At 47.4% G+C, this 25,193-nt stretch overlaps 1 protein-coding gene and 1 non-coding gene across 2 annotated transcripts in view; both read right to left on the bottom strand.

Moving 5' to 3' along the window:
• Positions 1-740: 740 nt before the first annotated feature.
• CDH26 (cadherin 26) overlaps positions 741-25,193 on the bottom strand; it is a 36,745-nt gene continuing 12,292 nt past the window's right edge. The window contains exons 5-17 of the mRNA XM_072799736.1: positions 22,715-22,862; positions 20,990-21,156; positions 20,665-20,793; positions 18,249-18,434; positions 16,741-17,009; positions 13,387-13,529; positions 11,862-12,101; positions 10,306-10,533; positions 9,621-9,748; positions 6,532-6,600; positions 4,831-4,926; positions 3,573-3,600; positions 741-1,015 (exon numbers count right to left, since the gene is read on the bottom strand). Coding sequence (XP_072655837.1) covers positions 741-1,015; positions 3,573-3,600; positions 4,831-4,926; positions 6,532-6,600; positions 9,621-9,748; positions 10,306-10,533; positions 11,862-12,101; positions 13,387-13,529; positions 16,741-17,009; positions 18,249-18,434; positions 20,665-20,793; positions 20,990-21,156; positions 22,715-22,862 — 2,106 coding nt within the window. The remainder of the gene's footprint in view (positions 1,016-3,572; positions 3,601-4,830; positions 4,927-6,531; positions 6,601-9,620; positions 9,749-10,305; positions 10,534-11,861; positions 12,102-13,386; positions 13,530-16,740; positions 17,010-18,248; positions 18,435-20,664; positions 20,794-20,989; positions 21,157-22,714; positions 22,863-25,193) is intronic.
• LOC140618890 (U6 spliceosomal RNA) lies at positions 24,971-25,077 on the bottom strand. Its single transcript, XR_012018888.1, has one exon. It is a non-coding gene; the product is annotated as a U6 spliceosomal RNA (small nuclear RNA).

The following is a 25,193-nucleotide window of genomic DNA, read 5'->3' as shown; positions in this document are numbered from 1 at the left end:
GGCTTTGCTACTTGCAGAAAGTGTCCGTGGCTTTGTCTGTCCTGCAGGGCTGGGGGGGACTGAGCCCCCCCGTGGCCTGGGCGCCTCATGGAGGCATGGAGCCCTGCGCTGGGGACTGACGGGGACCAGAGGGCACAGATGGGGAGGCCCCGGCTCCTCCGGCCATGAGCCTGCGGCCCCACCGGGCATGGTTTCTAAGAGACAGGGGACGGGCCACCAGGAGCATCACCGGGCTTCAGGGAACAGGGTCCCGGGGCCTCAGAGGCAGGAGCAGAGCCCACAGCTGGCGCACGCGGGCCCAGGGCAGCCCAGCCCACCTGACTCAGGGTCTCCACCATCATCCCCGCCCTCGCGTCCAGGCATCGTCTGGGCACCACGGTGTCCGGGGAAGCCTGCAAGGCAAACAAGCGGAATCCTCACACCCCTGAGGAGCCCCCTTCCGCCCCCCGCCCCAATGGTGTCTGCAGCGGCTTGGAGAGGCCCGCTCCCGGGTGGGGGGCCACCCCAGGGAGGAGGCCGGCCAAGGACACTGCGCACATGTGTCCTGTGTGTGTCGGGAGGCCGGGGAGGCCCGGCGGGTGTCAACGCCAGGCCTTTCAGTGCCGTGGCTTCTGGGGGTGAAGGGAGCCGGGAGGAAGCAGCCAGCAGGCCTTAGGACGCTGCACGAGCTCCGCCCGGTAAGTGGCTGCTCCAGGGGCGCCTCCACCCGCTGCTCCCCGCTGCGCGAGCCCTTCGCCCCTTCACTCAGCAAGTGTGTGCACATCCGAGCCTGCGGCCAGCGAGGCTCGGGGCACGCGGTGAGGGAGCACCCGCGGCATCCAGCGGGGTGGGGGGGCGCCCGGAAGCCCACGGATCGCACACGGAGTCGTGGAAGTCAGGGCGGCACCGGGGCCGGGCCAGCCAGGCTCCGCGGGCACAAATGCAAGGTGGCCTCCAGGCTCGCGCAGGTACAGGGCCAGCACGCCAGGGGGGAGCGCGACCAGCGTGACGGGCGGGGGTGGAAGGGCGACCCCACCTAGCCGGGGTCACGGAGGCCTCTCAGGAGGAGGAGGAACAGGAGAAGGCAACGCAAGGGCCACAGGCGAGGAGGGCTTTCCAGGTGGCAGGGCCAGCAGACGCCCGCGGCCTGGCAGGGGCACATGGTGACCAGAGCCCGGAGTCAGAGGCCAGCAGAGGCCAGAGCAGCCCACAGGACCCTGGTCCACAAGGCTGCAGACTTCATCCCAAGGTCACCAGGAAGCCTTTGGGAAGATTCAAATGGGACAGCACCACAATACGATTTGTGTTTTAAAACATGGAAGTGAAAAATAAATAAAACACAGAAGTGAGTTCTGATCATCCCTGGGTACGGGGCACTTGTTGCACCCCAGAGGACGGGTGAAAATGATGAAGTCTGGGGCCATTTTATGCATAAATACATAACTTCACAGGCCCATGTATAGTATGAACTTACATGTTCATATATGATACACACACATCTGTGCGCACATCTGTGTGGCCGCCGCATGACGCCAAGTGACCTGCACTAAATAGCAAGCAAGTGTGGCCTCCACCTGCAGCGCTGAGGGCCTGCTGCTGCCCGGCCCCCGGCGTGGGGAGCTATGCTTGCAGACGCTATACTCGGTTTGGCTCCTGCGGCCTCTCAGAGGGAGCTCCTGGGGGTGCACGTCCTTCCTGCCACCTGGGCCCTTCCCCAGATGCTCCCTGGTCACACGCTGGTCCTCCTCAGAAGGAGGACGTCCTTCTCTGGGGAGGCTCAGGGCCATTGCGCCTGGAGCCAGCTGCAGGCCCCCAATGGGGACAGCATGTACCCCCGTACCCCCCCCCAACTACCAGCACAGCTTCCCCGCCTCTTTGCACGGAGGCACTAGCTTCAGACCCTGTCCCCAGGGCCCCTGCGTCCTCAGAGACTCTCCAGTAGGAGTGCTTGAATTTCATTTTAACTACTTGCAAACTATTTTAACATATTTAATGTTATTTTTATGATATAACAGAAAATAGTTGACATCTTGTGGAGTCCCCCCGAACATGTTAACAAAAGCAAAAACTTCATAATTTGCTTTTATGAAGCTTGAAGGAAGCTTTTCATCTCCTGTTTGCTTAATCAAAGGAAATCCTAATACTATGAATTGAGCTACATAAAAACATAATATTTGAACCTGCTCGTTGGTATAAATCCAAGTTTTCTTTCTATTTTAACAACCAATTTATATCAATGTGTGGCAATGAATTAGGTGCTAAGATAATGTGATTTTGCCAACTTCATCCACAACATCCACCTTCTATGTTTTTTTTGTGTGTGTCCAGCAGATCCACTGTTTCTACCGACTTCTTTGGTGTGTGTTATAAATGTCACTGGACATTTATTCACTCAAAATGAATGCTGATAAGAAGCTACTCTTATCTGCCTTACTTGTAACGGCATTCTTCCCAGGATCTCCTTTGAGCAGAAGAATGTGGCTGCTGAAAAGGTTTAGGAACAAAATGGACCAGAGGCCCCCTTAGCTCAAAACTTCCATAAGCCTGTGAAGGAGACAGAAGGACATTTAGGCTTTGGCCAAGTTCTTAGCGAGTGAGCAGCAAAAGGAATTTGCCAGCGACTAAAAACTGAAGGCTTCCAAGTCTAGGTGTGTTATCTAATTCCTTCTAATTCATTCTTCCACACTCGTGCCTCCTTTTAGTTTATTTGGATGTTGGGCGTATTTTTTTCAAATTTCTAATTTTCAGGACTTTCCCTGGAGGTTAGCCCGGGAGCAGCCCGGGCTAGGTAAGGTAACCCTTTCCACAGTAATAGCTTCATCTGTACTTACGAGAGTAGAATATTTGCTTTTTACTCCTCGTGGCTCAAAAAGCATGCCACAACCCTTGAATTTAAAAGGGTGAAATAATATAAATAAGTAAAACAAAAGTAACAAAGATGGAATGTTACTGATTTCATATAAATTACCCAAGGATACATATATGTGACTAGAAAATCTTGCAATCATATTGCTTTCAAATTTTTTTAAAGATTTATTATTTATTTATTTATTTATTTATTTATTTATTTATTTATTTATGAGAGACACAGAGAGAAAGAGATTTAGAGACACAGGCAGAGGGATAAGCAGGCTCCATGCAGGGAGCCCGAGAGGTACTCAATCCCAGATGCCGGGATCACGACCTGAGCCAAAGGCAGCCACCCAACCACTGAGCCACCCAGACGTCCCTTGCTTTCGAATTTTACACTGAAGGTATAATAATTCTAGTGATAGCAGCATAACTATTCATAGCACAAATCCATGGGCGAGCTTTATGGCTGCTTTGTGGGGAAGGAGTATGAAAATAGGAGATTTTGAAGTCTCACCTTTGGTCCATGAGAGCCCAGTAAGGCCCACTTTGTGCCTCAACATTTTTGAATGAGGTAACTTCCTCCCTAGGACTCAGAACCGGCTATGTAATTTGCAGGTCCCAGGGCAAAATTAAAAATGTAGGAGCACTTGTCCAAATATTAAGACTTTCAAGATGGTGACCAGAGAGCTTTAAACCAAGCACAGGGCCCTTTTGAGCACAGGGCCCCGTGACTGACTGACCAGTCCGTCCTTGCCCGTGAAGCCAGCCCTGCCAAGGCCAGAGGGACACATTTGTGAATGCACGAGCCTTTTCAAGGGTGGGTTCGTTGCATCATCTTTGTGCAAAAAAAGAATAGCACATTTTTATCTTCGCTCAAACGCAGCCTGAGGAAAGGTAATGAAATTATACAGATCTTGACTTCTTTTTTAGAAGCTTTCCATCACAAAAATTGTGGCTTTTTGAACCTTGAATATCTCTTTTAGTAATTGCCAAAAAAGCACATTTTTTTTTGTTGAAATAATACCTACTTACAGTAGAGAAGTCCAAATAAGGTCTCTATTTGAGACCTGTATTAAAAATGTTATGCCAAAGTCAGATTTCTGGTTTTGATGAAGTGTTATGGTCATGTTATCCTTGGGGGGAGCTGTGTGAAGAGTACATAGGAACTCCCTGACCTATTTTTGCAACTTATGAGCCAAATTATTTCAGCAAAATCATGTAATTTTATTTTTTTAAAGATTTTATTTTACTTTTTAAAGTAAGATCCAGGGACACCTGGGGAGGTGGGGGCTCAGTGGCTGAGTGTCTGCCTTCAGCTCAGGGCGTGATCCCAGGGTCCTGGGATCGAGTCCCACATCGGGGTCCCCACAGGGAGCCTGCTTCTCCCTCTGCCTCTGTCTCTGCCTCTTTCTGTGTCTCATGAATAAATAAATAAAGCCTTAAAAAAATAGATCCATGCCCATCATGACCCTGAGATCCAGAGTCACATGCTCTACCAACTGAGCCAGCCAGCCACCCTGCTTCCCCAGCAGAAAAATCATTTTAAAAAGCAAAGCAATAGTTCTAGAATTTGTACACAGAGTGTATGAAGACTTGATGCAGGAGGATGTCGGGGCTCAGTTGGCAGGAGGCCTGAAATCTGGTTGGGGCCAAAGCCAATCTTGTAATCCTGTAACCTTACGGATTATCTCGGGCACCCTTAGATGGACATGAGGAAAGGTATTTATTTGTGGGTGTTCTAAAAAGAGCACTGAGTGTTATTCTGTATGTTGGCAAATTGAACACCAATAAAAAATAAATTTATTATAAAAAAATAAAATAAAATAAAATAAAAAGCATCATATTTGATCAGGACTCTCAGATAATGACTCTTAACCAACAGTAACCTTAGCTAAATGGGAAGGTTTTCATTGACTGCATTCGTTCTCCAAGTACCACAGAATCTTCTAGAAGACCCACCTCTCAAGGGAACCAACTGTCAATCACTAGGGGGCTTACCGCAGGCAGGGAACTTCCGTAATGCACTGGAGTCCTCGTGATAAAGTATTCTTGGTCCAGCGCCCTCGCCGCCGGTGGTAGCGTGTCACACGGATTCTAGGGGGAAATGCTGATTTACTCGGAAGATAATGCGTGTGTGTCCTTCCACGCCCTTCCCTTGCCCTGCACCCGCATGCACACAGAAGCTGGCCTTACGACGAGGAGAGGGGGAACGGGAGTGGAAGAGGAAAGGTGGAGAGATGCGAGAGAAGACTCTGGAAAGGCCACACGTGGCCGGCCGAGACTCCGGTGGGGACCCCAACATTCTACCCGTAACATCGAGTACGTGCGCACAGAAGACCTTGCCAGTGACGCAGACAAATGAAACTGCCTAGATTTAGGGATGAGGCTGTCGGCAATTTCTGCTTTGGGTCTCTATGATTTTATTAGGTCCTTCAACAAGGAAACAAAACTTCAAACAGAATAAAGTAGGCAATGGATCTTAACAATGGTTAAAGACAGTCCATGCTTTGCAGCAGATTTTAAAATACCAGGTTGCCCAATAAATCATGTGATGACTTAACTTAGGGAAGGTGTGTGAATGGCAGGCAGCCCAGTGAACCAGTCACCGTCGGTGCAGTGACTTTCTGCAGGCCACCGTGAAGGGAACCCGCAGACACATGGAGAAATAGGAGCCAGGGACCCCTCGGCCTCCTCCCCTGTAGATGGATAAACATGATCACCCTCCCCCAGGGGTTCAGGTGAAGTGTCCGTGGGTTTGTGCTTGCCGGGTGCACCCCCCGGGGCGCGGGCAGGGAATTGGAGCTGGGTTTGTGCTTATGGGGAGCCATGCGTCTGGCCTCTGGAAGCTAACAGACCGGTCAGGGAGGAGGTGCCCACTGCCGGCCCAGCCCACACGGCATCGGTGTGCAGGACAGGAAAGAGCGCCCTCCCCCCCCGGGAGCACGGATGGGTGGACGGAATGCCCACTGGACCCGGCCAGGCACCTGCTCCATAATTTATGGCAGCCCTGAATTAACTCGCTTTTTCCCAAGTGGGATCACCTACCGTGTAGAGAAGGGAGGTTTAACCAGTTTGGGAACGTGAGCTTAAATGACATTGAATTGCATGGTGAGAAAATCACTCCCCTTCCGACTCCTCATCCCACTCCTGATGGTGTGGGGCGGGGGGTGTCTCCGTCTGGGGCCAGCATGGCTCTCCTAGCCCTGCCTTCCTCAGACACCCTGTGCCTTTGGCAGGGAGCGTTCTCCACCCAGAATGAGTACAGGCTCCATTTCTATTATGTCTATTCTCCACTTCTCTGCTCCTCATACCAGTAAAACTGGTTTTTGTTTGTTTGTTCGTTTGTTTGTTTGAAACATAGAATGTCCTGTTTAAATAAAGGTACTTTATTTGGACAGAAGTCCATCTAGAGAAAGAAATATGGTCCAAAGTACACAAGCGTAAGTGGCATGTGCATGCGGCAAAAGGTCTTGAAGGTGGCATTGGCCAGGCTGAAGTCTGGGCATGGGGGGCCCTGATGCTGCTGACTTGCTAGGGTGCATGGAGTCATGGGGCTTAGCAGGTGAGGCTGGGCTCAGGGAGGCGTGGTGTGGGCTGGCACAAGAACCTCGGGGGTGTGGGTGGGTGTTCCCTGCCACAAGGGCCCGCCACAAAGCCACGTCTCCGTCTAAACCCAAGCAGCAGAGAGGCCACGCTTACCTGAGCACCCAGCTGGGCACCAACCTCGGCTGCGTTGAGCAACAGGACTGACACCTGATCCGGCCTTCCCTGTGGGACACATGGAAAGAAGTATGACGGGCTTGAAATTACAGACGGCAGACATGAAAGCAGAGAGCAAGGAATGACATCCCCACCATGTATCGACACCAACCCCCAAACCTCCAGGGCCTGGAAAATACACCCATCCCATAAATCCAGAGGACACCTTTGGAATTTCTGGCCGGGAGGTGGAGTTTCTTGTTGTTCTGTGTCTCGTGGAAGTGATGGTAAAAAAAAGAAAGTCTCCTGTTTCAACGGGGTCTCAAAACCTAAGGCCCTGCTCTTCCAGGGCTGGTGGCGATGCTCTCGCAGTCCCCGGGGTTGGAAGGTGCTGTGTGCACGGTCTCGTTCATTTCTCGGTCAACACCTGTCCACCGAGGGCCCAAATGTTGCTGGGGCTAGATTTCTCTTCCCGGGCGCAGGGGCATCCACGCGATCTTGCAGATCATCTTGATCAGGGGGTGTCCGGTGCCCGAACACGACAGGGTGGTGGAATCAGCAGCGGCGTCTTGGATGAAGCGAGTCCTCCCAAGACCACGGAGTGTCCCTGGATGTGCGTATGTGCGTGGAAGTGTCATGTCAGATGGATGGCCGAGGAGGAGTGTGTAAGCCTTGAAATGGGCTCACTTACCAATAGTTCCAAAGACGTAATTAGCAATTACTGTTAATAATAGTAATATCAGGGACGCCTGAGTGGCTCAATGGTTGAGCATCTGCCTTCGGCTCAGGGCATGATCCTGGAGACCCAGGATCGAGTCCCACATCAGGCTCCCTGCATGGAGGCTGCGTCTCCCTCTGCCTGTATCTCTGCCTCTCTCTCTCTCTCTCTCTCTCTCTCTCTCTCTCTCTCTCTATCTCTATCTCTCTGTGTGTGTCTCTCATGAATAAATAAATAAAATATTTAAAAAAATAATAGTAATATCAGCAGCCACTTGCACTGCGTGCAGGCCAATGCCCTGGCCTACGCTAAAGACTTCACATGTTATTTGATTAAATTGTCCAGTAAACCTGAGAGGGAACATGGCTAACGTCTCTTTATATATGAAAGCCAAGGATTAAGTAGCTTCTGTGTCTGATGAGCCACAGTTTTGGAATGCAAACCCAGATTTGTTGGATTCTGGGCCTCAGAGCCCTAAAAATACGAGGGTAGAAGTGGGGGCATGTCCTGAGCTGTGACTAGAAGACATGGGGAAAACATCTTGGGCCAAGAAGGGGACAGAGGCCCCTTATCCTGGATGGGCCCCTCTCCTCCGTCTTGCAGCTGGCCCTGGACTGGTGCCATCCTGCCACCAGATGCCCCCAGCCTGCCTGCCCCAGCTCCACGGTGACCAAGCTTCCCTCCCACACACTCTGCTTCTCTAGCTGCTTCCTCCTCAAGAGACAACCACAGAGCCACTGGCCGACATGAATGCCACCGGGCACCATCCGCACCTCTTCCACCGTGGCTATGCCCACAGACAGTGCCTGGGGAGGCGACGTCCCCATTGGTGTCCTCCAAGCCCAGCTGCCTCAGCCCTGACCCCGCCGGAGCCTGAGCTCAGCCCCCGGGTGCATTTTCCTGGGTGACTGAGCCTCCGAGCAGAGTGGAGCCGCCCAAGGCCAGGGATTGGTCTGCCCCACGGAGCACTGCTGTTGGTCAGGATGGTTTCCTGCTCAGAATCACACGAACTAATCAAAACAGCACAGTGGGAGGATTTTTCTGGGGGGTTCAGCTCTCTGGAGAGTTTGGTCTATACCTCCTGCCTTCTGGGTCCCACAGCAGGAAGGGCCCAAAGCGCTCTGCATGGGCACAAGGGCACGCACACCCGTACCATTGCCCGGGGCTGTCCCTTCCACCTCCCATCATGCCAGAAGGAAAAGAAATGTGAGAAGAACCCAAGGGGTCTTCGTCGACCCTGCTTGTCCCACCACAATCACTTTTTAGCATAGCTCCCTATTTACTCCAGCATGATGCCAAAGTTGCTTGGATTGTCTTTTCTCAAAAGCATCTCACTTGGTGCAACATGTCTCGTCCTTCTGGAGAAAATCGTGGGTGGAGATCTAAGCCAACAGTGGGGGGGGGGGGCAACCCAGACCCTCTTGTGCAGGACAGACGGTGCTCCCTTTGGACAGATTTCTGTGGCTTTCTGTTTCTAGATCCAGCACCCTTAGTTCCAGGTGAAGAGCTCCCAGGGCCTTCATCTCGTTGCCTTCATCTCCCCGGCTGCTGGGAGGACACACGGCAAGGTCGGCGTTGGCTGCAGCAGGTTTGAAAATCCATCAGTTGCCTGCTGATTGCCTGGTGCCTGAGGGGGCGGGGGGAGATGCTTCACAGGCACCTCGGCTCTGATCCACAGCCCATCGGTAAGGCTGATTTTTATCGTCCCTGGCTCACAGGTGAGGATGCGGGGTTGAATGACATGCTCAGTGAGGTGGAGCTGGGGAGACGCAGAGCCCGGTTCTTGGCCCTGCCAGGCCAGTGAGCTCTGTGCCCAGCCCCAGCCAGGCAAGGCTAGAGGGACAGGTTGTGCCTCACCACTACCCCAGGTGTTTCGATAGCAAGCCTGACACACTTTCCATCGAGGGGGAGCCCACCTGGTGAACACCACCCCCCTCTAAGCGAGGCTTCCCCATCCCAGCACTGCAGGGTACTTTGGCCCAGCCCCTCCTTTGTGGTGGGGCCATCCTGTGCACGGTAGGCGGTCAGCAGCTACCCTGGCCTCTCCGTACCCACTGGAAGCCAAAAGCATGTCTCCCTCCCCAACCAAGTTGTGACCATCAAAATTGTCTCCAGGCATTGCCAAATGTCCCCCGGGGCAGGGGGTGGAAGGCAAAACTGCCCCTAGTTGAGAATTCCTGACCTAAAACAATAATTCGATGTAGTTGAGCTAGACAGTGTTTACAGGATAATCTTTTTCCCACTTGCTACTCAAATGTGAGTGAATGTAAAGAAATGATGGGGGGGGGGGGGCGAGCTCCATGAATGGAAAAATATGCCCGTGGATGACGGACTTCACTGTTAGGAAACACGAAGCATTACTCTCCACTACCTGGGTTGAAATGGCTTTGCTCTCATCATTATATGGGATCAGGGTCTGCTGGCCTTCCTCACACACGACAGGGCGTCTGGGCTTGGCTTCAGACACAAAATAGCATCGCAGCAGGAACAGCAGAGTGGCTACAACGAGACAGAGCAGGGGATTGAGTTGGACAGCCCGTCTTCATCAGAGGTCTCAACAGGATCTTGTTCTGATAACTGGTAACTCAGCCATGAGTGGACATGGTCGAACTGTGTCTCGGTCGTCTCTGTAGCTGCAGAATCAGCACGGCTTAGGCACACGTAGGTGCTAGATAACTTTTGGTTATGTCGATTAATACCCTGCGACCAATAATATTGTATGGTTTATTTGAAAATCTAGCCTTCTTATTTGCGTCTTCCAGGCCCAGGAGCTTAGATACCTGCCCACGGCTGCTCCTAGCGCTCCTGCGAACCACAGCACTCATCTATGGGGTCGTTGCTATAAACTGCTGCCTACTGAATAGGAGAAGCTGCTTTCACCCAACAGGCAGCATGTCTGACCAGGTTGGGAATGTGTGATCTGAGCCTGGGGTCATCCTCAAGGCATCCCACTGATTCCTGCCATCTTCTGCTCCCCGCCACAGAGGACTCTACACCGCTGGCTAGCGGCCTGGGGAGGGGAGCCGCATCGCCAGGACAGCCTGCAGGCTACCGACCTGCCAGGATCATGAACGCTGCACAGGGAGGGACCAGGGCACCCACGAGGAGCCCGGGTCCTGCGACCGCGACCAATGGCTCGGCACACGTGACTCCACCGAGACAGGCACAGATCCTCACGTGGACAATCTGCTTCTGGGAAAGGCCCTGTTTGTCTCCGATGAAAAGTGGCACTGAGTAATTACCCGGAGGGAGGCTTCTCGACATTAAAAGTTCAACTGACCGACCTGCAAAGGAAACAAGCGTTACGTGATTGTCTTGCTCATTTGCTCATCAACTCAACAGATGTTTACTAAGTCCCTCCCATGTGCCATGGCTCTGTACAAAAGTTAGCCAACTCTGAAGGCAGAGGAGACAGTCTCCAAGGCCACCCTCACGTCTGCCTGACACCAGCTGCAGGTCCAGGTTCTCAAGACCATGTTCAAGGTTGAAAATCCTCTAGAAGGACCCACAGAACTCACTGAAGGGTGTATACTCATTGTTATGGTTCGTCAAGCAATAGGGTATGGATTAAAATCAGCCAAGGGAAGACACACATAGGGCAGAGTCCAGAGAAGCACCCAGTGCAGGGCTCCCAGGCCTCCCATGGAGTCAGGACAGTATCTCTTCCTGCATCAGTAGGTGACGATATGCTTGGAGTGCTGACAGGCAGGGAAGCTCCCCTGAGCCTTGCCCCAGGATCTTTCTCAAGACTCCGTCATGTTGACCTGGTTGGCCACCCAATGGCTGACTTTGGTCCCCAGCGCTGCCAGAGATCAACAGAGGCCCACATGACCCAAAGCCTGCACCCTAAATCAAGTCCCTATCTGATTGGCATGAGACCTGAGGTAAACAAAGACACTCCTTTCAGGAAAGACATCCCAAGGGCCTAGAGATCACTTCCCAGAAGCCAAGGGCAAAGGCCAAAAAGCTCTTCGGGGAGCAAAGTTCAATGGTTTACTACACACTCTGGGTCTGGAAACTGTAAACATGAGCCCACAGTTTCATCTAAATAAAACATGCTACATTCTATGGATGCAGATAGAAGCTCAGTGGAGAATGTTGGCAGGGGATGCAGTGGCTTCTCCCGGTAAGAGCACCCCCATCTTCCTTCAGGAGAGCCCACAGCTCCTGGGCAATCAGCTCATGCAGACCAGGAGATGCAACACCCAGACCCCAACAAGACCCTTCATGGACTCAGAACCAGCCAATCAGCGCATCTGCCCTCCCAACTCCCACTTGCAATAATCAGTGGGGCCCCTGACCCAGGCTGCACCATGATACAAATCTTCTTGCCAGGTGCTAGGTTGAGTCCTGGGGACCCCCAGCAGCCACCCTGCCACCCCGGAGAAGAGCCCCCCTGAAAATGAAGGAGCCTAGGGAAGGGCAGAGGATGTGCACATCCTCCAGGGAGGCCCCTTGAGCTGCTAGACCCAGCTCTGCTAGGACACAGGCTTTGCTGGCATCTTTCTCTGTTATGAAAGCCAGTAAAATCCCTTTTTTTTTTTTTTTTTTTGGCCTGGGTCAGAGTCAGGTTATTTTCCATCCTTTGTCCCAGGCCAAGACAAATACTCACCCTGGTTTTTCCCCAATTTCCACGCGTCTCCATCACTTCCCCACGAATTGTCCAATTCAAATGTAAAGGGGTCTGCGTAGGGCTCCAGGTCACTGTCCTCTGCCCAGAGGAGGAGGCTCTGGTTTGCTGCAGACTCACAGAGCTCCAGGAATCGAGAATGGGGATGCAGAGCGGGGGCGTTGTCGTTGACGTCCGACAGGAAAAGCATCAGGGTCCCTGTCCCTGTCTTTGGGGGGAGGCCTGGAAGTGGGGGTGTTCCGGGAAGGGTTGCTTGTTAAGTAAAGAGCCTGCTCGATGCATGCAAACCCCTGGAGAATGAGCATTCCCCTAGGTGCTTGCTCTGTTTTCCTGCTTTTCTGAAAATTCAGAATATCGGGACACCTGGGTGGCTCAGGGGTTACACGTCTGCCTTCGGTTCAGGGCATGATCCCAGGGTCCTGGGATCAAGTCCCATGTCAGGCTCCCCACAGGGAGCCTGCTTCTCCTTCTGCCTGTGTCTCGGCCTCTCTCTCTGTGTGCCTCTCATGAATAAATAAAATCTTTTTTTTTTAAGAGGAAAAAGAAAATTCAGAATATCTGGGAAAGGTATGTTAACAAAATCCTTGCCACCTCAATCATCTGTAGAACAGGGGAGAATATGGAATCATTCGTTTTTCCCGGCATGAATCATGTCAGGTGTAAATAAGGGAGTGGGACAGGAGTGACACGGGTGTGACATGGTGATAGAAACACCCTGCCTCTTGGCTGTGTCCACATCGGTACTCTGGTTGTCACCTTGCATCACAGTCTCGCAAAGGGGACCCTGGCAGTGGGTACTGTGGACCTCACTACGTTGTTTCTTCAGGTGCCCGGAAGATGGACCCCCCATCCTTGCTCTCTCCCCACTTAGGACTGATTAGGAACACAGGTGTAACATCTTCCTAACCGACCTCCTGCTAGTTCATCACACCGATGGGACATACACCTACATTTCCCTTAAAACCTGGGCTTCGACTCACAGATTTCCTTGAACGCAATTCTTAAAGTTATTTGAGAGTTGTTATTTATTCCACTTTGTGTTTTGGCAGGTTTCAAAGTCCAACCTCAGGAGATCACAGAGAAAAGCGCTGTAACGTGCTCAGAGCACTGCCTGCCCTGGTTTATGACAAGTTTGTCCTGCGCGGTCACATTTACCCGAGCTGATAAGCCATTCCAAGTTCAGGGAAACCGTGCTAAATATTTATCACACACCACCAGCTTTGAGGAAGAGCTAAAGAGTTGCTTTATGGACAGACATTGGGTCTCATGGCAGCTTCCTCAGAGGCCTAATCATCTCTTCTGAGTGAGTCCCACCCCTCCTCCCATGTCCCTGGTCTGCCATTTCAAAAATTTTTGTGAAAAAATAGTTGCCAGTATGGATGCATAGTGCAAACAAGGTTTATTTTATATGTTTTTCCCAGTTGCACTGAAAGAGTCTCACTGGTATGATTTTCCCCCAGGAAGCAAGGAAACACACTTCCCGCCTCAGTTTTGGGTGAACACTTACCGTCGTCAACAGCATGTGCGATGATCGTGTAAAAGCTGTCATTTACATAAGGGGATTCTCGGTCAATTTGCTGCCTGGTGGTAACTGTCCCTGAGAGTTCATCTACGGTGACCCAATTTGCCGGATCATAAGCCAGTTTATATCTTGTAGGAGGAAACACATGCAATTTTTAGAATTAAGAAGTCACATCGAAAGGCAAATCAAAATATGTCATAAGCAGACACAGGTCCTATCTCAAGTAATATGGAAAACCAGACGTGGAATCACACAGAATTTGTTTTTTTGTGACTGGCATATTTCACTTAGCATAATGTCTGCAGGTTGATCCATGTTGCAGCATATTGAAGAACGTCCTTGCTTTTTTAAGGCCGAATAACATTCTGCTGCACGTATACACCACATTTTGCTTCTCCGCTCCTCCCTCAATGGACACTTGGGTTGCTTTGGCATTTTAGCTATCATGAATAATGCAGCTTTGAACGAGGGCATACAAATATCTCTCTGAGATCCTGCTTTCAATTCTTCGGGTATCTACCCAGCAGGGAAACTATGGATCATATGGTGTTCCACTTCGAATTTTCTTTGAGGAACCACCATACTGTTTTGCACACCAGCTGCACCAACTTATATTCCCACCAAACATGCACAAAGGTTCCCATCTCTCCCTTGCCAACACTTGTTTTCTGGTTTTTTGATAGTTGCCATCCTAATGGGTGGGAGGTGTAGTTTTGATCTGCATTTCCCTGATGATTAGTGATGTTGCGGATCCTTCATGTGCCGATTGGCCATTTGCATATCTTTTCTGGAGAAATGTCTCTTCAAGTCCTGTATCCACTTTTAGATCAGGTTGTTTGTGTTTTTCTGATCTTGAATCTTAGGGGTTCTCTATATATTCTGGAATTAATTCCTAATCAGATATAGGACTTACAAATATTTTCTCCCATCCTGTGGGTCACCTTTGTGCTCTGTGAATAATAGTGTGTTCTCATGCACACAATGTTTTGATTTTCATGAGGTCCAATTTGGCTATTTTTTTCCTTTGTTATCCGTGTCTTTGGTGTCACATCTAAGAGCTCATTGCCAAATCCAGTGTCACGATGCTTTTGTCCTATGCTTTCTTCTGAGATTTGTTGTCTTTGTTCTTACGTTTAGGTCCTGACCCATTTTGAGTTAATTTTGGGGTATAGTGTCAGCTGACCTGTCTGCACATTTGGATCTTCAAGTGAGTCTCTGGTAGAGGGTGTCCGATTGGACTGTGTGTTTTATTCTTTCTGCCAGTCTCTGCCTTTTGCTTGAAGAGTTTAATCCATTTACATGTGAAGTAATTCTGACAGTAAGTCTTTCCTCACCTTTCTCATTGCTTGTTAGGTTTTCTGTCTCCTTATTGGCATTTCCATTTTGTTCGCACACCGTTTCGGGGCTTCCTCCACAACATTCTTTAGGTCTTTGAATATTGTGAAGACCATTTTTTGAAAGCCTTCTTCCAACGATCTGCCATCAGGTATTTCTCAGGGACAATTTCTGTTGATCTATTGTTTTCTCTTTGAATGGGCCTTGCTTTCTTATTTCCTTGTGCACCTTGTGAATTTTTTTTCTTGAACACGAAGCATTTCGATCTAACTGCATGGGAACTCTGGAGAGGAAATTCTCTCCCTTCTCAGGGCTTTCTATTTCTCCTTATTGTTTTTGTTTATTTTATTTTTGCTCTTTGTGAAATGTCCTAGTCTTTAACATCTGGCTCTCGAAATAGAAAAAAGCCAACAACAAAGTTGGGGAAATGAAGGCACCTGCCCATCCAATTACCTGAAGCCACTTTAGCTGGTAGGGGAAGGGGTCTGCAACCCCAAGGGAGTGGGGGCAAAGCCGATGTCTGCCTTCCTATTTGTCTGCACCCCTGGGAGTGAAAGCAGCAATCAGTGAGCAGAGCACAGATCTCTGATATTTGGGGGACAGAGGTTTTGTTTTGTTTTGTTTTGTTTGCTTCTGTATGTTTAGCCATTCCAGGAACAGGTATAGAGTTGCCCACCACTGCTAGGGGTAGGGATGGGGTGCTACTATTGTGCAGAGAGCTATAATTAACCCAAATTAACTGTAGTTGAGCATCCAAGGCTTTCTCTGGGAGCTGCAAACCTTAGACAGAATCCAGAGTTCCAAAATAGGTGCATGAGACAGACTCTTCCAGGGCAATTGTTCTGGTGGGGAGACAGATTCCTGGGGCTTCCCACTCTGCCACCTTCCTAAGGATTGTGGCAACTTTATTTTGAAAAGCAAAACACCGAGCAAACCAAGTGTACGCCCACAGGTGAATGGACGAGCACAATGTGGTCTATGCAGATAGTGGAATACGGATGAAACTGGAGGATGTTGTGGTCGGCAAAATAAGCCAATCACCGAAAGACAAATACTGTATGATTCCACTTCTATGAAGTACCTAGATAGTCAAAATCACCGAGACAGGAAATAGTAGGGTGGTTGCCAGTGTCTCGGGGGAAAGGAACTGGGAGGGTGGGGAGGTTCTTGTTTCATGAGGACAGAGTTTCAGTTTTATAAGATTAAAAAGTTTGGAGATGGATCGTGTGGACGGTTGCCCAACAACGTGAATCTACTTAATGCCATTTAATGCCACTGTACACTTAAAAATGGTTACAATGGTAGTGAAAGGGAATAGAAGGGAAGGGAGAAGAAATGGGTAGGAAATATCAGAAAGGGACACAGAACATGAAGACTCCTAACTCTGGGAAACGAACTAGGGGTGGTGGAAGGGGAGGAGGGCGGGGGGTGGGGGTGAATGGGTGACGGGCACTGAGGGGGGCACTTGACGGGATGAGCACTGGGTGTTATTCTGTATATTGGCAAATTGAAAACCAATAAAAAATAAATTTATTATTAAAAAAAAGACAGTAACAGAAAAAAATGGTTAAAATGGTAAACTTCCTGCTAGATATATTTTACCATGATTTAAAAAAATAAGTAGTAAATAAAAACCACTTCTGTCGCTCAGAAGCCAGAGGGCTGCGGGTTTACAACCCTCTCTCTTTTGGTAAAAAGAGAGATAGAAACCCATAACAAATTATTTTAATACAGGAAAAACGGTACAAAAGCGAAGTGTGCTAAATGCAAGGGAAAATGAGCAAGCACACTCCCCCTGGCGGGTCCGAGAAAGCTGTAGAAGGACGAAAGCACTGAACGTGGGCCCGCAGGCCTTCTCCTGGTGGCTTCTGGCATTTTCATAACCGAGCTGGAGTCCATCTCAGCAGCCCGCCAAGGGGCAGGTGTCCAACAGGCAGGCCCGCGGGTCCGTGTCCGGTTCTGTTTAAACGACCCCCACCCCCCGCCCCGCACCTCCCTTCTCACCTTATCCGGCCAACGGCTCCGTCTGGATCTGTCGCATTGAAAGCTCCCAGCTGAATTCCGGGCCTGGCACCGTCGGCCTCACTGACCACAAAGCTCCGAGGGTGAAAGGCTGGCGGGTCATTGCTGTCCGTCACCTGCACACTCACGGTGGCCCTGGTCCCTGCCCCCCGGGGCCCGCGGAGCTGGCCCCCCTCACAGGGGAAGAGTGGCTCCTCATTGTCCACGGCGATGACAAGGCTTTGCACGGGGTGAGTTTCATAATCCAAGGGCTGCGAGTCCCAGAGAGAGGATTGCGTGAGCACCTGCTGCTCCTCCGGCCGGAGAACGCTCAGCGCGTGATCACGCACCCAGAGCTTGTGGCTTTTGCACTTCATTTATTATTTACTATGTCTTTGGTAATGATCAAAAGACAGTTGCCATCCCATTTTCAAATCATTTATGGAGTTCTGTTTCTTTTTTTCCCCCTCCCTCCCAGTTGAAAAGAGCTACCATCCATCAGAGAGTAATGAAAAATGCAACAAAACCCATAACCTAATGAAACATTAATGTGGCAGCTCTGCTGAAAAAAAAAAAAAAAAAAAAAACCAAGGGAGCTTAAGGAAATACAGAAATTAATGATCATAGTTACTCAGGGTGCAAAGTGGTCAGTGACTTAAAAGGATTGAAAAGCTAAGGAATATTTGAGATATTCAATCCCAGGCCTGCGGCGAGTACACCAGAGCCTTGCTGTTCATAGTGTGGTTGGGGCCTGTGGGCATCACCGGTGGTCTGTTCCTCTGACGGGCAGGAGCTCAGGGCCCCACCCCAGACCTACCAACCCAGGCCTGTCTTTGAACCTGACCCCCGGGTGACCTGCCTGCACTGAGAAAGGGCTCGGTCACTCCAGGGTCTGGCCTGAGACCAATTAAGACTAAAAACAATGGAGTCAGACTGCCTCAGTCAGAACCCCTCCTCCAGCTGTGTGACTTCATGACAATGACCCAACATCTCTGGGCTTTGTTTCCTTATTAGTAAAAGGAGAAAATAATACTTTTCTGCAGGGCCAGCTCCTCATTAGGCATAGCCAGCGAAGTGCCAGACGCCCACGATGCTTTTAGGGGTCAGTGCACACATTCTAATGTCTTTAAAACTCAGAAGGAAAAAAAAAATGAACTCTCAGAGAAAATATCTTAAAGTTTTTTATCACATCAGAAAAAAATAAACATTTTAGGGCCTATATAAATCTATTTTGTCTCAAACAAAAAATAAATGTTGAAGAACTTGGCACCATTTCAAAAATAACTTTTAGTAGTGATATTATTTTGGTGGGAGGAGCCACGAAGGCAAAAGGGCCAAGGGCCACAGCAGCTGGGGTCATGACACTGCCTGCCCTCTTCCCTGGGCACCACTGGGACACACAATACGCCACACCTCATGTGCTTGGTGCACAGTGGGCATCAGGAATCTTGCAGAAAGGGGTCCCAACACCTGTAGCCACCCAGCAGGTGCACATTCCCTGATGGCTTTACCTTGATCACACTTAAAATCCCTTCATTGGTCTCTGGGTCAGTCAAGATGTGAAAATGTCCCTCTTCATTGCCACTCAGTATGTTAAATTTTACTCTCCAAGCTGACGTAAATGGCAAATCACCATCGTGGACTAGAAGACGCAACACACCCTCACTTGTGCGGCCTTCAGAAATCTGAATCCTATACTGGAAGAAGCAACCATCATGTCCACATCATGGAGATAAAGATGCACCATTGAAAAAGAAAGCAAGAAGGAAAATGTAAGTCCTTAGCACAGGAACGTGCCCATGTTATCTCTCTTGCTATAGAACTTGACCTCAAGCGAGCAGAAGCCAGGGTGCCTGGCTCAGCACCCTGTGACTTGTGTCTACAGCTGCATACCTTTGAAAATCCAACTCAATGCACTATTTTTCTAAGAATCTTTAAAATAATAATGCACATCCCAGTTTATGCTCCTAAAAAAAAACTAGCTCTTCTCCTAAAATAGAACTCTTATGATGACTTAGATTAAAACAATCATTTTTCTAATGCATTTTTCTAACTTTGGCTTATTACTCAATAGTTTTGATAACAAGATAATTTCTCTTTGTGGAGTACATGAAGACAGAGCTTATTTTCCCCACCCTTACTCTTAAGAACAGAGCATTTTGCTAAGCCAGAGAAGATTTTCAAAATAATATTCAAACACAATAAATATTATGTTACAGTTATTCTGTACTGTTTGGTGAGGTGTTTTCATTTGAAAACATTTCAGCTTTTCTCTATACAATTTTTTTAAAGATTTTTTTTAATGTAGGTTCCATGCCCAATGTGAGGCTTGAACTCATAACCCTGAGATCAAGACCTGAGCTGAGATTATGAGTCAGATGCTTAGCCAACTGAGCCACCCAGGCACCCTTTGTCTATACAAATTTAGATTTTTTTAAAATGATACTTTTTAAAAATAATTGTTTGTAGCATTTATTAATATTCAACGAAGGCTCCAATGTGCCAGATTCTATCTTAGTTGCTATGAACAGGATCAGCAAAACTCCATCCTTGGGGAGCATATGATGAAGTGTGTGTGTGTGTGTGTGTGTGTGTGTGTGTGTGTGTGTGTTGGGTTGGGATGAGAAGGAGGGAGTGGGTACTGTGTTAGGGATTTAACTAGGTCATCAGGAAAGGTCTTGTTGAGAGAGATCAGGAGAAAGAAGCAAAATGGATATTTTTCTTTAAAAAACTGCATGTCAGAAAGGGAGACAGAACATGAGAGACTCCTAACTCTGGGAAACAAACAAGGGGTGGTGGAAAGGGAGGTGGGCAGGGGGTGGGGGTGACTGGGTGATGGGCACTGAGCGGGGCACTTGATGGGATAAGCACTGGGTGTTATGCTATATGTTGGCAAATTGAACTCCAATTTAAAAAATATGTTAAAAAATGCATATGAAGGAGCAAAAATATACAAAACAGGAAACAAATCCTGAGTGTTGTTAGTAATCTTGCATATCTCAAGTGGTGTGGCATTTCCAGATGATCTGGAAACAGCGGGTTTTGGTGCTTTCTTTAAGCCCAGGGAACGGTAGCATGTGAAATCCCATGTGGAACCCTGATATACATAACCAGGTGGGCTGAGAAAGCCACAGCCAGAGCCCACCTGCTCATCTTCCCTACTCTAGAGCTCCAATGTTGTGTGAAGAGCTCAGGTCTAGATTCTCCCCTGGGGCTGAACCTGCCCCTCAGGGGACATTGGGCAATGTCTGACATTTTTGCTTGTCACAACTGGGAGGTGCCCGGGCATCTAGTGGGCAGAGGTCAGAGATGATGTTAAACACCCTCCAGTGCACTGGGCAGTCTCCACTGACCCTACAACAAATCTCTCAGTCCCCATTAATAATGTGGGATTGAGGGACACTTGGGTGGCTCAGTGGTTGAGCATCTACCTTCAGCTCAGGTCGTGACCCTGGGGTCCTGGGATTGAGTCCTGTATCGGGCTCCTCTGCTTCTCCCTCTGCCCATGTCTCTGCCTCTCTCTCTGTGTCTTTCATGAAAAAATAAATAAGGTCATTTTAAAAAATAGTGTGGAAGTGAGAAACTTCGATGTAGAATGAGCATGGATTCTCTATCCTCCCAATGCCTCAGTGTCCTTGTCTGTAAAACGAGGAAATCATGTGCTAGTCCCAACAATTGAAAATGAAAGCATGCATGTAAGGTTCTGAGCACAGTTTCTGACACAAAACAGTTAAGAAACGTAAGCTGCCAAGTCTATTATTAAATGATTCTGTATCAGTATGGTTGATGTCTTCATCTAGTTTACGTTATTTTGGAGAATAACATGTAACGTGGGTGCCTGCTGAGAACTCCCTCAGCAGAACCAAGCCCAGGACTCAGGGCCATTTACGTGGGGACTTGGCATTTGAGATAGTGCAGGTGTCTTACGTTGTCCTGGATAAATGTGGGCATGTGGTTGTTGCCTTCTTGCACATTAACATGAACGGTAGCCGTGGATGTCAAGGATGGTTCTCCAAAATCCCTCGCTCCAATTAGTAGTGTAAACTGTTGAGCGGTCTGTGTGGGAAGGAAAAGAACAGTCACTCCCTTCAAATACAGCAAAGAGAAGTATTAATAAAGTAATAATCCATTATAGCAATTTCAATACCAAGGCTAGCCACGGAGGGTTTTCCACTACAACCATAAATCCTAAGTCTGGAGCTCAGAGATAGAGAATACATTTCATTTTTTTAAATAATAAAATCCACATTACCTCATAATCTAAGCATCCTGAGAGTCGTATTTCTCCGCTAATATGGTCAATCTGGAAGCCACTTTCTTTCAGTAATGGCGTTTGAGAAATAAGGAAATAAAAGACCTGAGAATTTGGAGTATTTTCTTCATCCAAATCCACTGTTACCATCTGGAAAATAGGTTGACCTGGAAAGAATTGTTTTAACGGTTAATATTGAACAAAAGCAGCCTATCAAACCAGCAGAATGACGAGTGAGTCTTTGCTAAATGGCATTGAGGCATACACCAGAATAGATTAAATATTTAAATATAAAATCAAACTGTAGACATACTATAAAAAACAAAGAGGAATATTTAAATAGTCACAAGAACTTTCTAATCATGATTGCAAATGCTAAAGACATAAAAGACATGATAGATCAGACTGATTTATGAATGTGTGCCAAAAAGAACTATAAACAAAATTTAAAAAGAAGCAATAAACCAGGAAAACACACTTCAAGTATACGTGGCAGGCATAAACATTTTTAATACAGGATAAAAAGGTGAAAATCAAGAAGAAAAATGACAACCACACGAACAGAAATGGACAAGAAACCTACCAACATGGGCAGCACTTCATAATCAAGGATGAGCCCCCTGCCAGGCCCCCTCAGACATCGTAGGTGAGTAAAGTGGAGCACTTAGATTGTGTATGTGGTCAGAACTTCTCTAAATTTATGCCAAGTAAATAATGTTTCAGTGGGACACAGATTTAGCTCAAATATGTTCACTGAAGCATATTTTGTGAAGATAACAAAAAGTAGGAACAACTCATAAATGTCTAACAATAGGAGATTAGTTTAAAAAAAAAAACACCTTAAAGTACGTCCATGAAATAAAATACTACACAATAGGATGCTGTAGGGGAACACTGTTAGGTTACGAAGAGTAAAACTGCACTTTTAGAAAAGATAGCTCATAAATATACACATATGAGAAAGCACACCCGTGCGTTTGTGAATATCTAATATAGACCCATATGCATTTTGCACTATGATAAAGATAAAAAATGTATGCACATATATTAATGTGCATTTGTAGTTATATATAAAAATCTGGGAATATGTACCCATAGATACATATATGGTGTGTGTACACGCACGGACATATAAAATGCAAAGACAAATATTGAAAGACTATAAAACATTAATGGTACTTATCTCTAATTGGAAGTATTAAATATGCTTTCTATTTCCGTTTTTTTTTTTTTTTTCGGTCTTAATGCCTTGGAATTTCCCAAATTTTCTAAAGACTATTTTGTGAAATAAATGAAGCTGTTTTGTTATTAAAATAGATGCATCTTCTAATGAGAGTGGTTTGGATTTAAAGACTCACAGAATCTGTAGCTCAGAAACTTTAGATGGCATCTCGTTGCCATTTTACAGGTGACAAATTTACAGATATTCGGGCACGCACCGCTCAGCTCTGCCTTTCCCCTTCAGTGCATCTGAGTTATTTTAGATTGCTCTTTACATGTCAGCTCTTCCAACAGACACAATTCACACCTCATATTATTGCCAATACAAAATGAGGCTTTCAGACCTGGCATTTTGCTTGAATCCAGGATCTGTGATCTTCAGGGTATGAACAGTAAAATCTCCCCCTAAAGACAAGTAGGATCGAGTACCGCATTGAAATTAAAACAAGAAAACTGTTCTGGACGAGAGAGGAGAGGAAGCCCTGCTGCCCCCACTGCACACACCTGCAGGGTGGGTCTCCTGCACAGTGATGTTAAATTCCTTCTTAGGAAACTGGGGTGCATGATCGTTTGTATCGCGGATCCTGATGTTGAAAATCAAGGAATTATCCACGATTTCTCTGGTTAAGCGATCCACGACATTGAAATGCACCTAGGAAGCAGAGGGAACCGTGTTAATGTTGCAGGATCATTTATCTGATAGCACGAATCAGATCATCGTCAATCTCATGCTGTCCTTTGCCCCGTGACCCCAGGGACCGAGCTCCTCGCTGGCATGGGTGAGCCGCTCAGTAAACCTCTGGGGACCAGCCAATGGCCTGACTTGAGAAGTACATCACTAGTTATGACCAGGTTCTAATCTCAGTTTTTCCACCTGGGTAAATGCAGGCAAGTTGCTCAGGAGCCTTGGTTGCTCTACGTGGTCAGGGCTGTCATGAGAAATGCAAGTGCTAATCAATACTGCGAAACACTGCGGAGAGCAGACATTTGAAAGTTTTGGGGAAAGAGAACATTTAAAGTAACCAGCACAGCTGTTGACATGTCGTGGGTCCTTAGATGGTTACTGCTGTCACTTCTGTGCTTGAATGAGGAGGATCTGCTCATCTCAAACATGCAATGGGAAGTCTTTCCTCACAAAAGATCTCAAAGCAATACTTGAGGCTTCTAGCTTTAGTTTCTTAAGAACCTTTTTAAAAAAGGAGCAAATAGGGGCACCTGGGGGAACAGTCAGTTAACATCAGACTCTTGGTTTCGTCTCAGCTCACAATCTCAGGGTCGGGTCCAGTCCCACATGGGGCTTCCCCATCAGCAGAGTCTGCTTGAGGTTCTCTCCCTTGGCCCCTCTCCCCACTCACATTCACATGTCCCTCTCTCTCTCAAATAAATAAATCTTTTAAAAGGAGCAAATTAAATTCAAACAGAAAAAAGGAAACAAGAAGGAAACAGTAAAGATAAACACATATATCCATAAAGTTCAAAATAGCAAAACAAAGTCAAAAAAAATCGAGAGCTGGTTTAACTTCCCATATAAAATTTGGGATCAGCTTGAGATCTATAAAACGTTCCACTAGTCTTTTGATTAGTCTTGCGCTGAATTTATAGGTAAATTTGGAAAGAATTAGCCCCTTAATATTCAATCTTTCAATCCACAAACAGTCTGTCTTTTCATTCATTTAGATCTTCCTTGGTATCTTTCATCAGCATTTCATAGCTTTGAGTGAACAGGGCCTGCACAGTTTTCAGGTTTATGCCTAAGCACTTCACTTGTTTTGGTGATATTATAAATGATACTGTTTTTAAAATATTGATTTCCAAGTATTCATCACTGGTAGATAAAAATACAACTGATTTTTATATATTAACTTTCCTGGAACTTTGCTAAAAAATTGATTTTCAAATGTTAAGGATAGGCAAAGGATTTGAACAGACACTATTTCTCCGGAGAAGATACACAGATAGCAGATAATTCCTCCTTCCTTTGGTGGTTTCTTACAGAACTAACCATCCTCTTACCATGCAAACCAGCAATCAGGTTCCTTGGTATTTATGCAAAAGAGTCGAATACTTATGACCACACAAAAACCTGCACACAGACGTCTAAAGTGGCTTTGTTCATAGTCGTGAAACATTGAAGCAACCAAGATGCCCTTCACTAGGTGAATGGATGAACCGTGGTCCATCCAGACAGTGGAATATTAGCCAGCATTAAAAAGACATGATCTTCAGTGCACATGGCTAAGCGAGAGGGTTCAACCCGAACAGGCTACATACACACTGTACAATTCCAACTATACGACATCCTGGAAGAGGCAAAAGTATGAAGAAAGCAAAAGGATCACAGTTGCCGAGGGCTCAGAAAGGAGGGGATGGATGGATAATGAGGAGCTCAGGGAAATTTAGGGCAGTGCAAATACTCTGTGTGATACTATAAGGGTAGATACCTGTCATATACATTTGCCCAAACCCATAAAACGTGCAGCACTGAAAGTGAGCCCTAATGCCAACTATGGGCTTTGTTAATAATAATGCATCCTATTGGCTCATCCAGGGTCATAAACGTTACTGCACCAGTGCAGGACATTCATGAGAGAGGATACTGCGTGGGGCAGGGGGTGGGGAGGGAGAGGGGTCAGGCATTCTGTACTGCTCATTCTCTTCTTCTGTAGACCCAAGACAGCTCTAAAAATCTATTCTTTTTAAAAAGTCTTTACTTACGCAATAATGAGTGGGCAACCATATGTGTTATTTATTTTTATTTTTCTAAATATGGAACGCTTCACAAATTTACATGCCATCCTTGAGCAGGGGCCGTGCTAATCTTCTCTGTATCATTCTAATTTTAGTCTATGTACTGCCAAAGTGAGCACAACATATATATATATATATGTTTTTAAAAAAAGATTTATCTATTTATTTGAGAGAGCATGCATGCCAGAGGGGGGAGTGGCAGGGACAGGGACAGAGGGAGAGAGAATCACAAGCT

This window comes from Canis lupus, chromosome 26 (assembly GCF_048164855.1).
Source record: "Canis lupus baileyi chromosome 26, mCanLup2.hap1, whole genome shotgun sequence".
Classification (NCBI taxonomy): Eukaryota; Metazoa; Chordata; class Mammalia; order Carnivora; family Canidae; genus Canis; species Canis lupus.
This window is presented reverse-complemented; position numbering and strand designations above follow the sequence as displayed.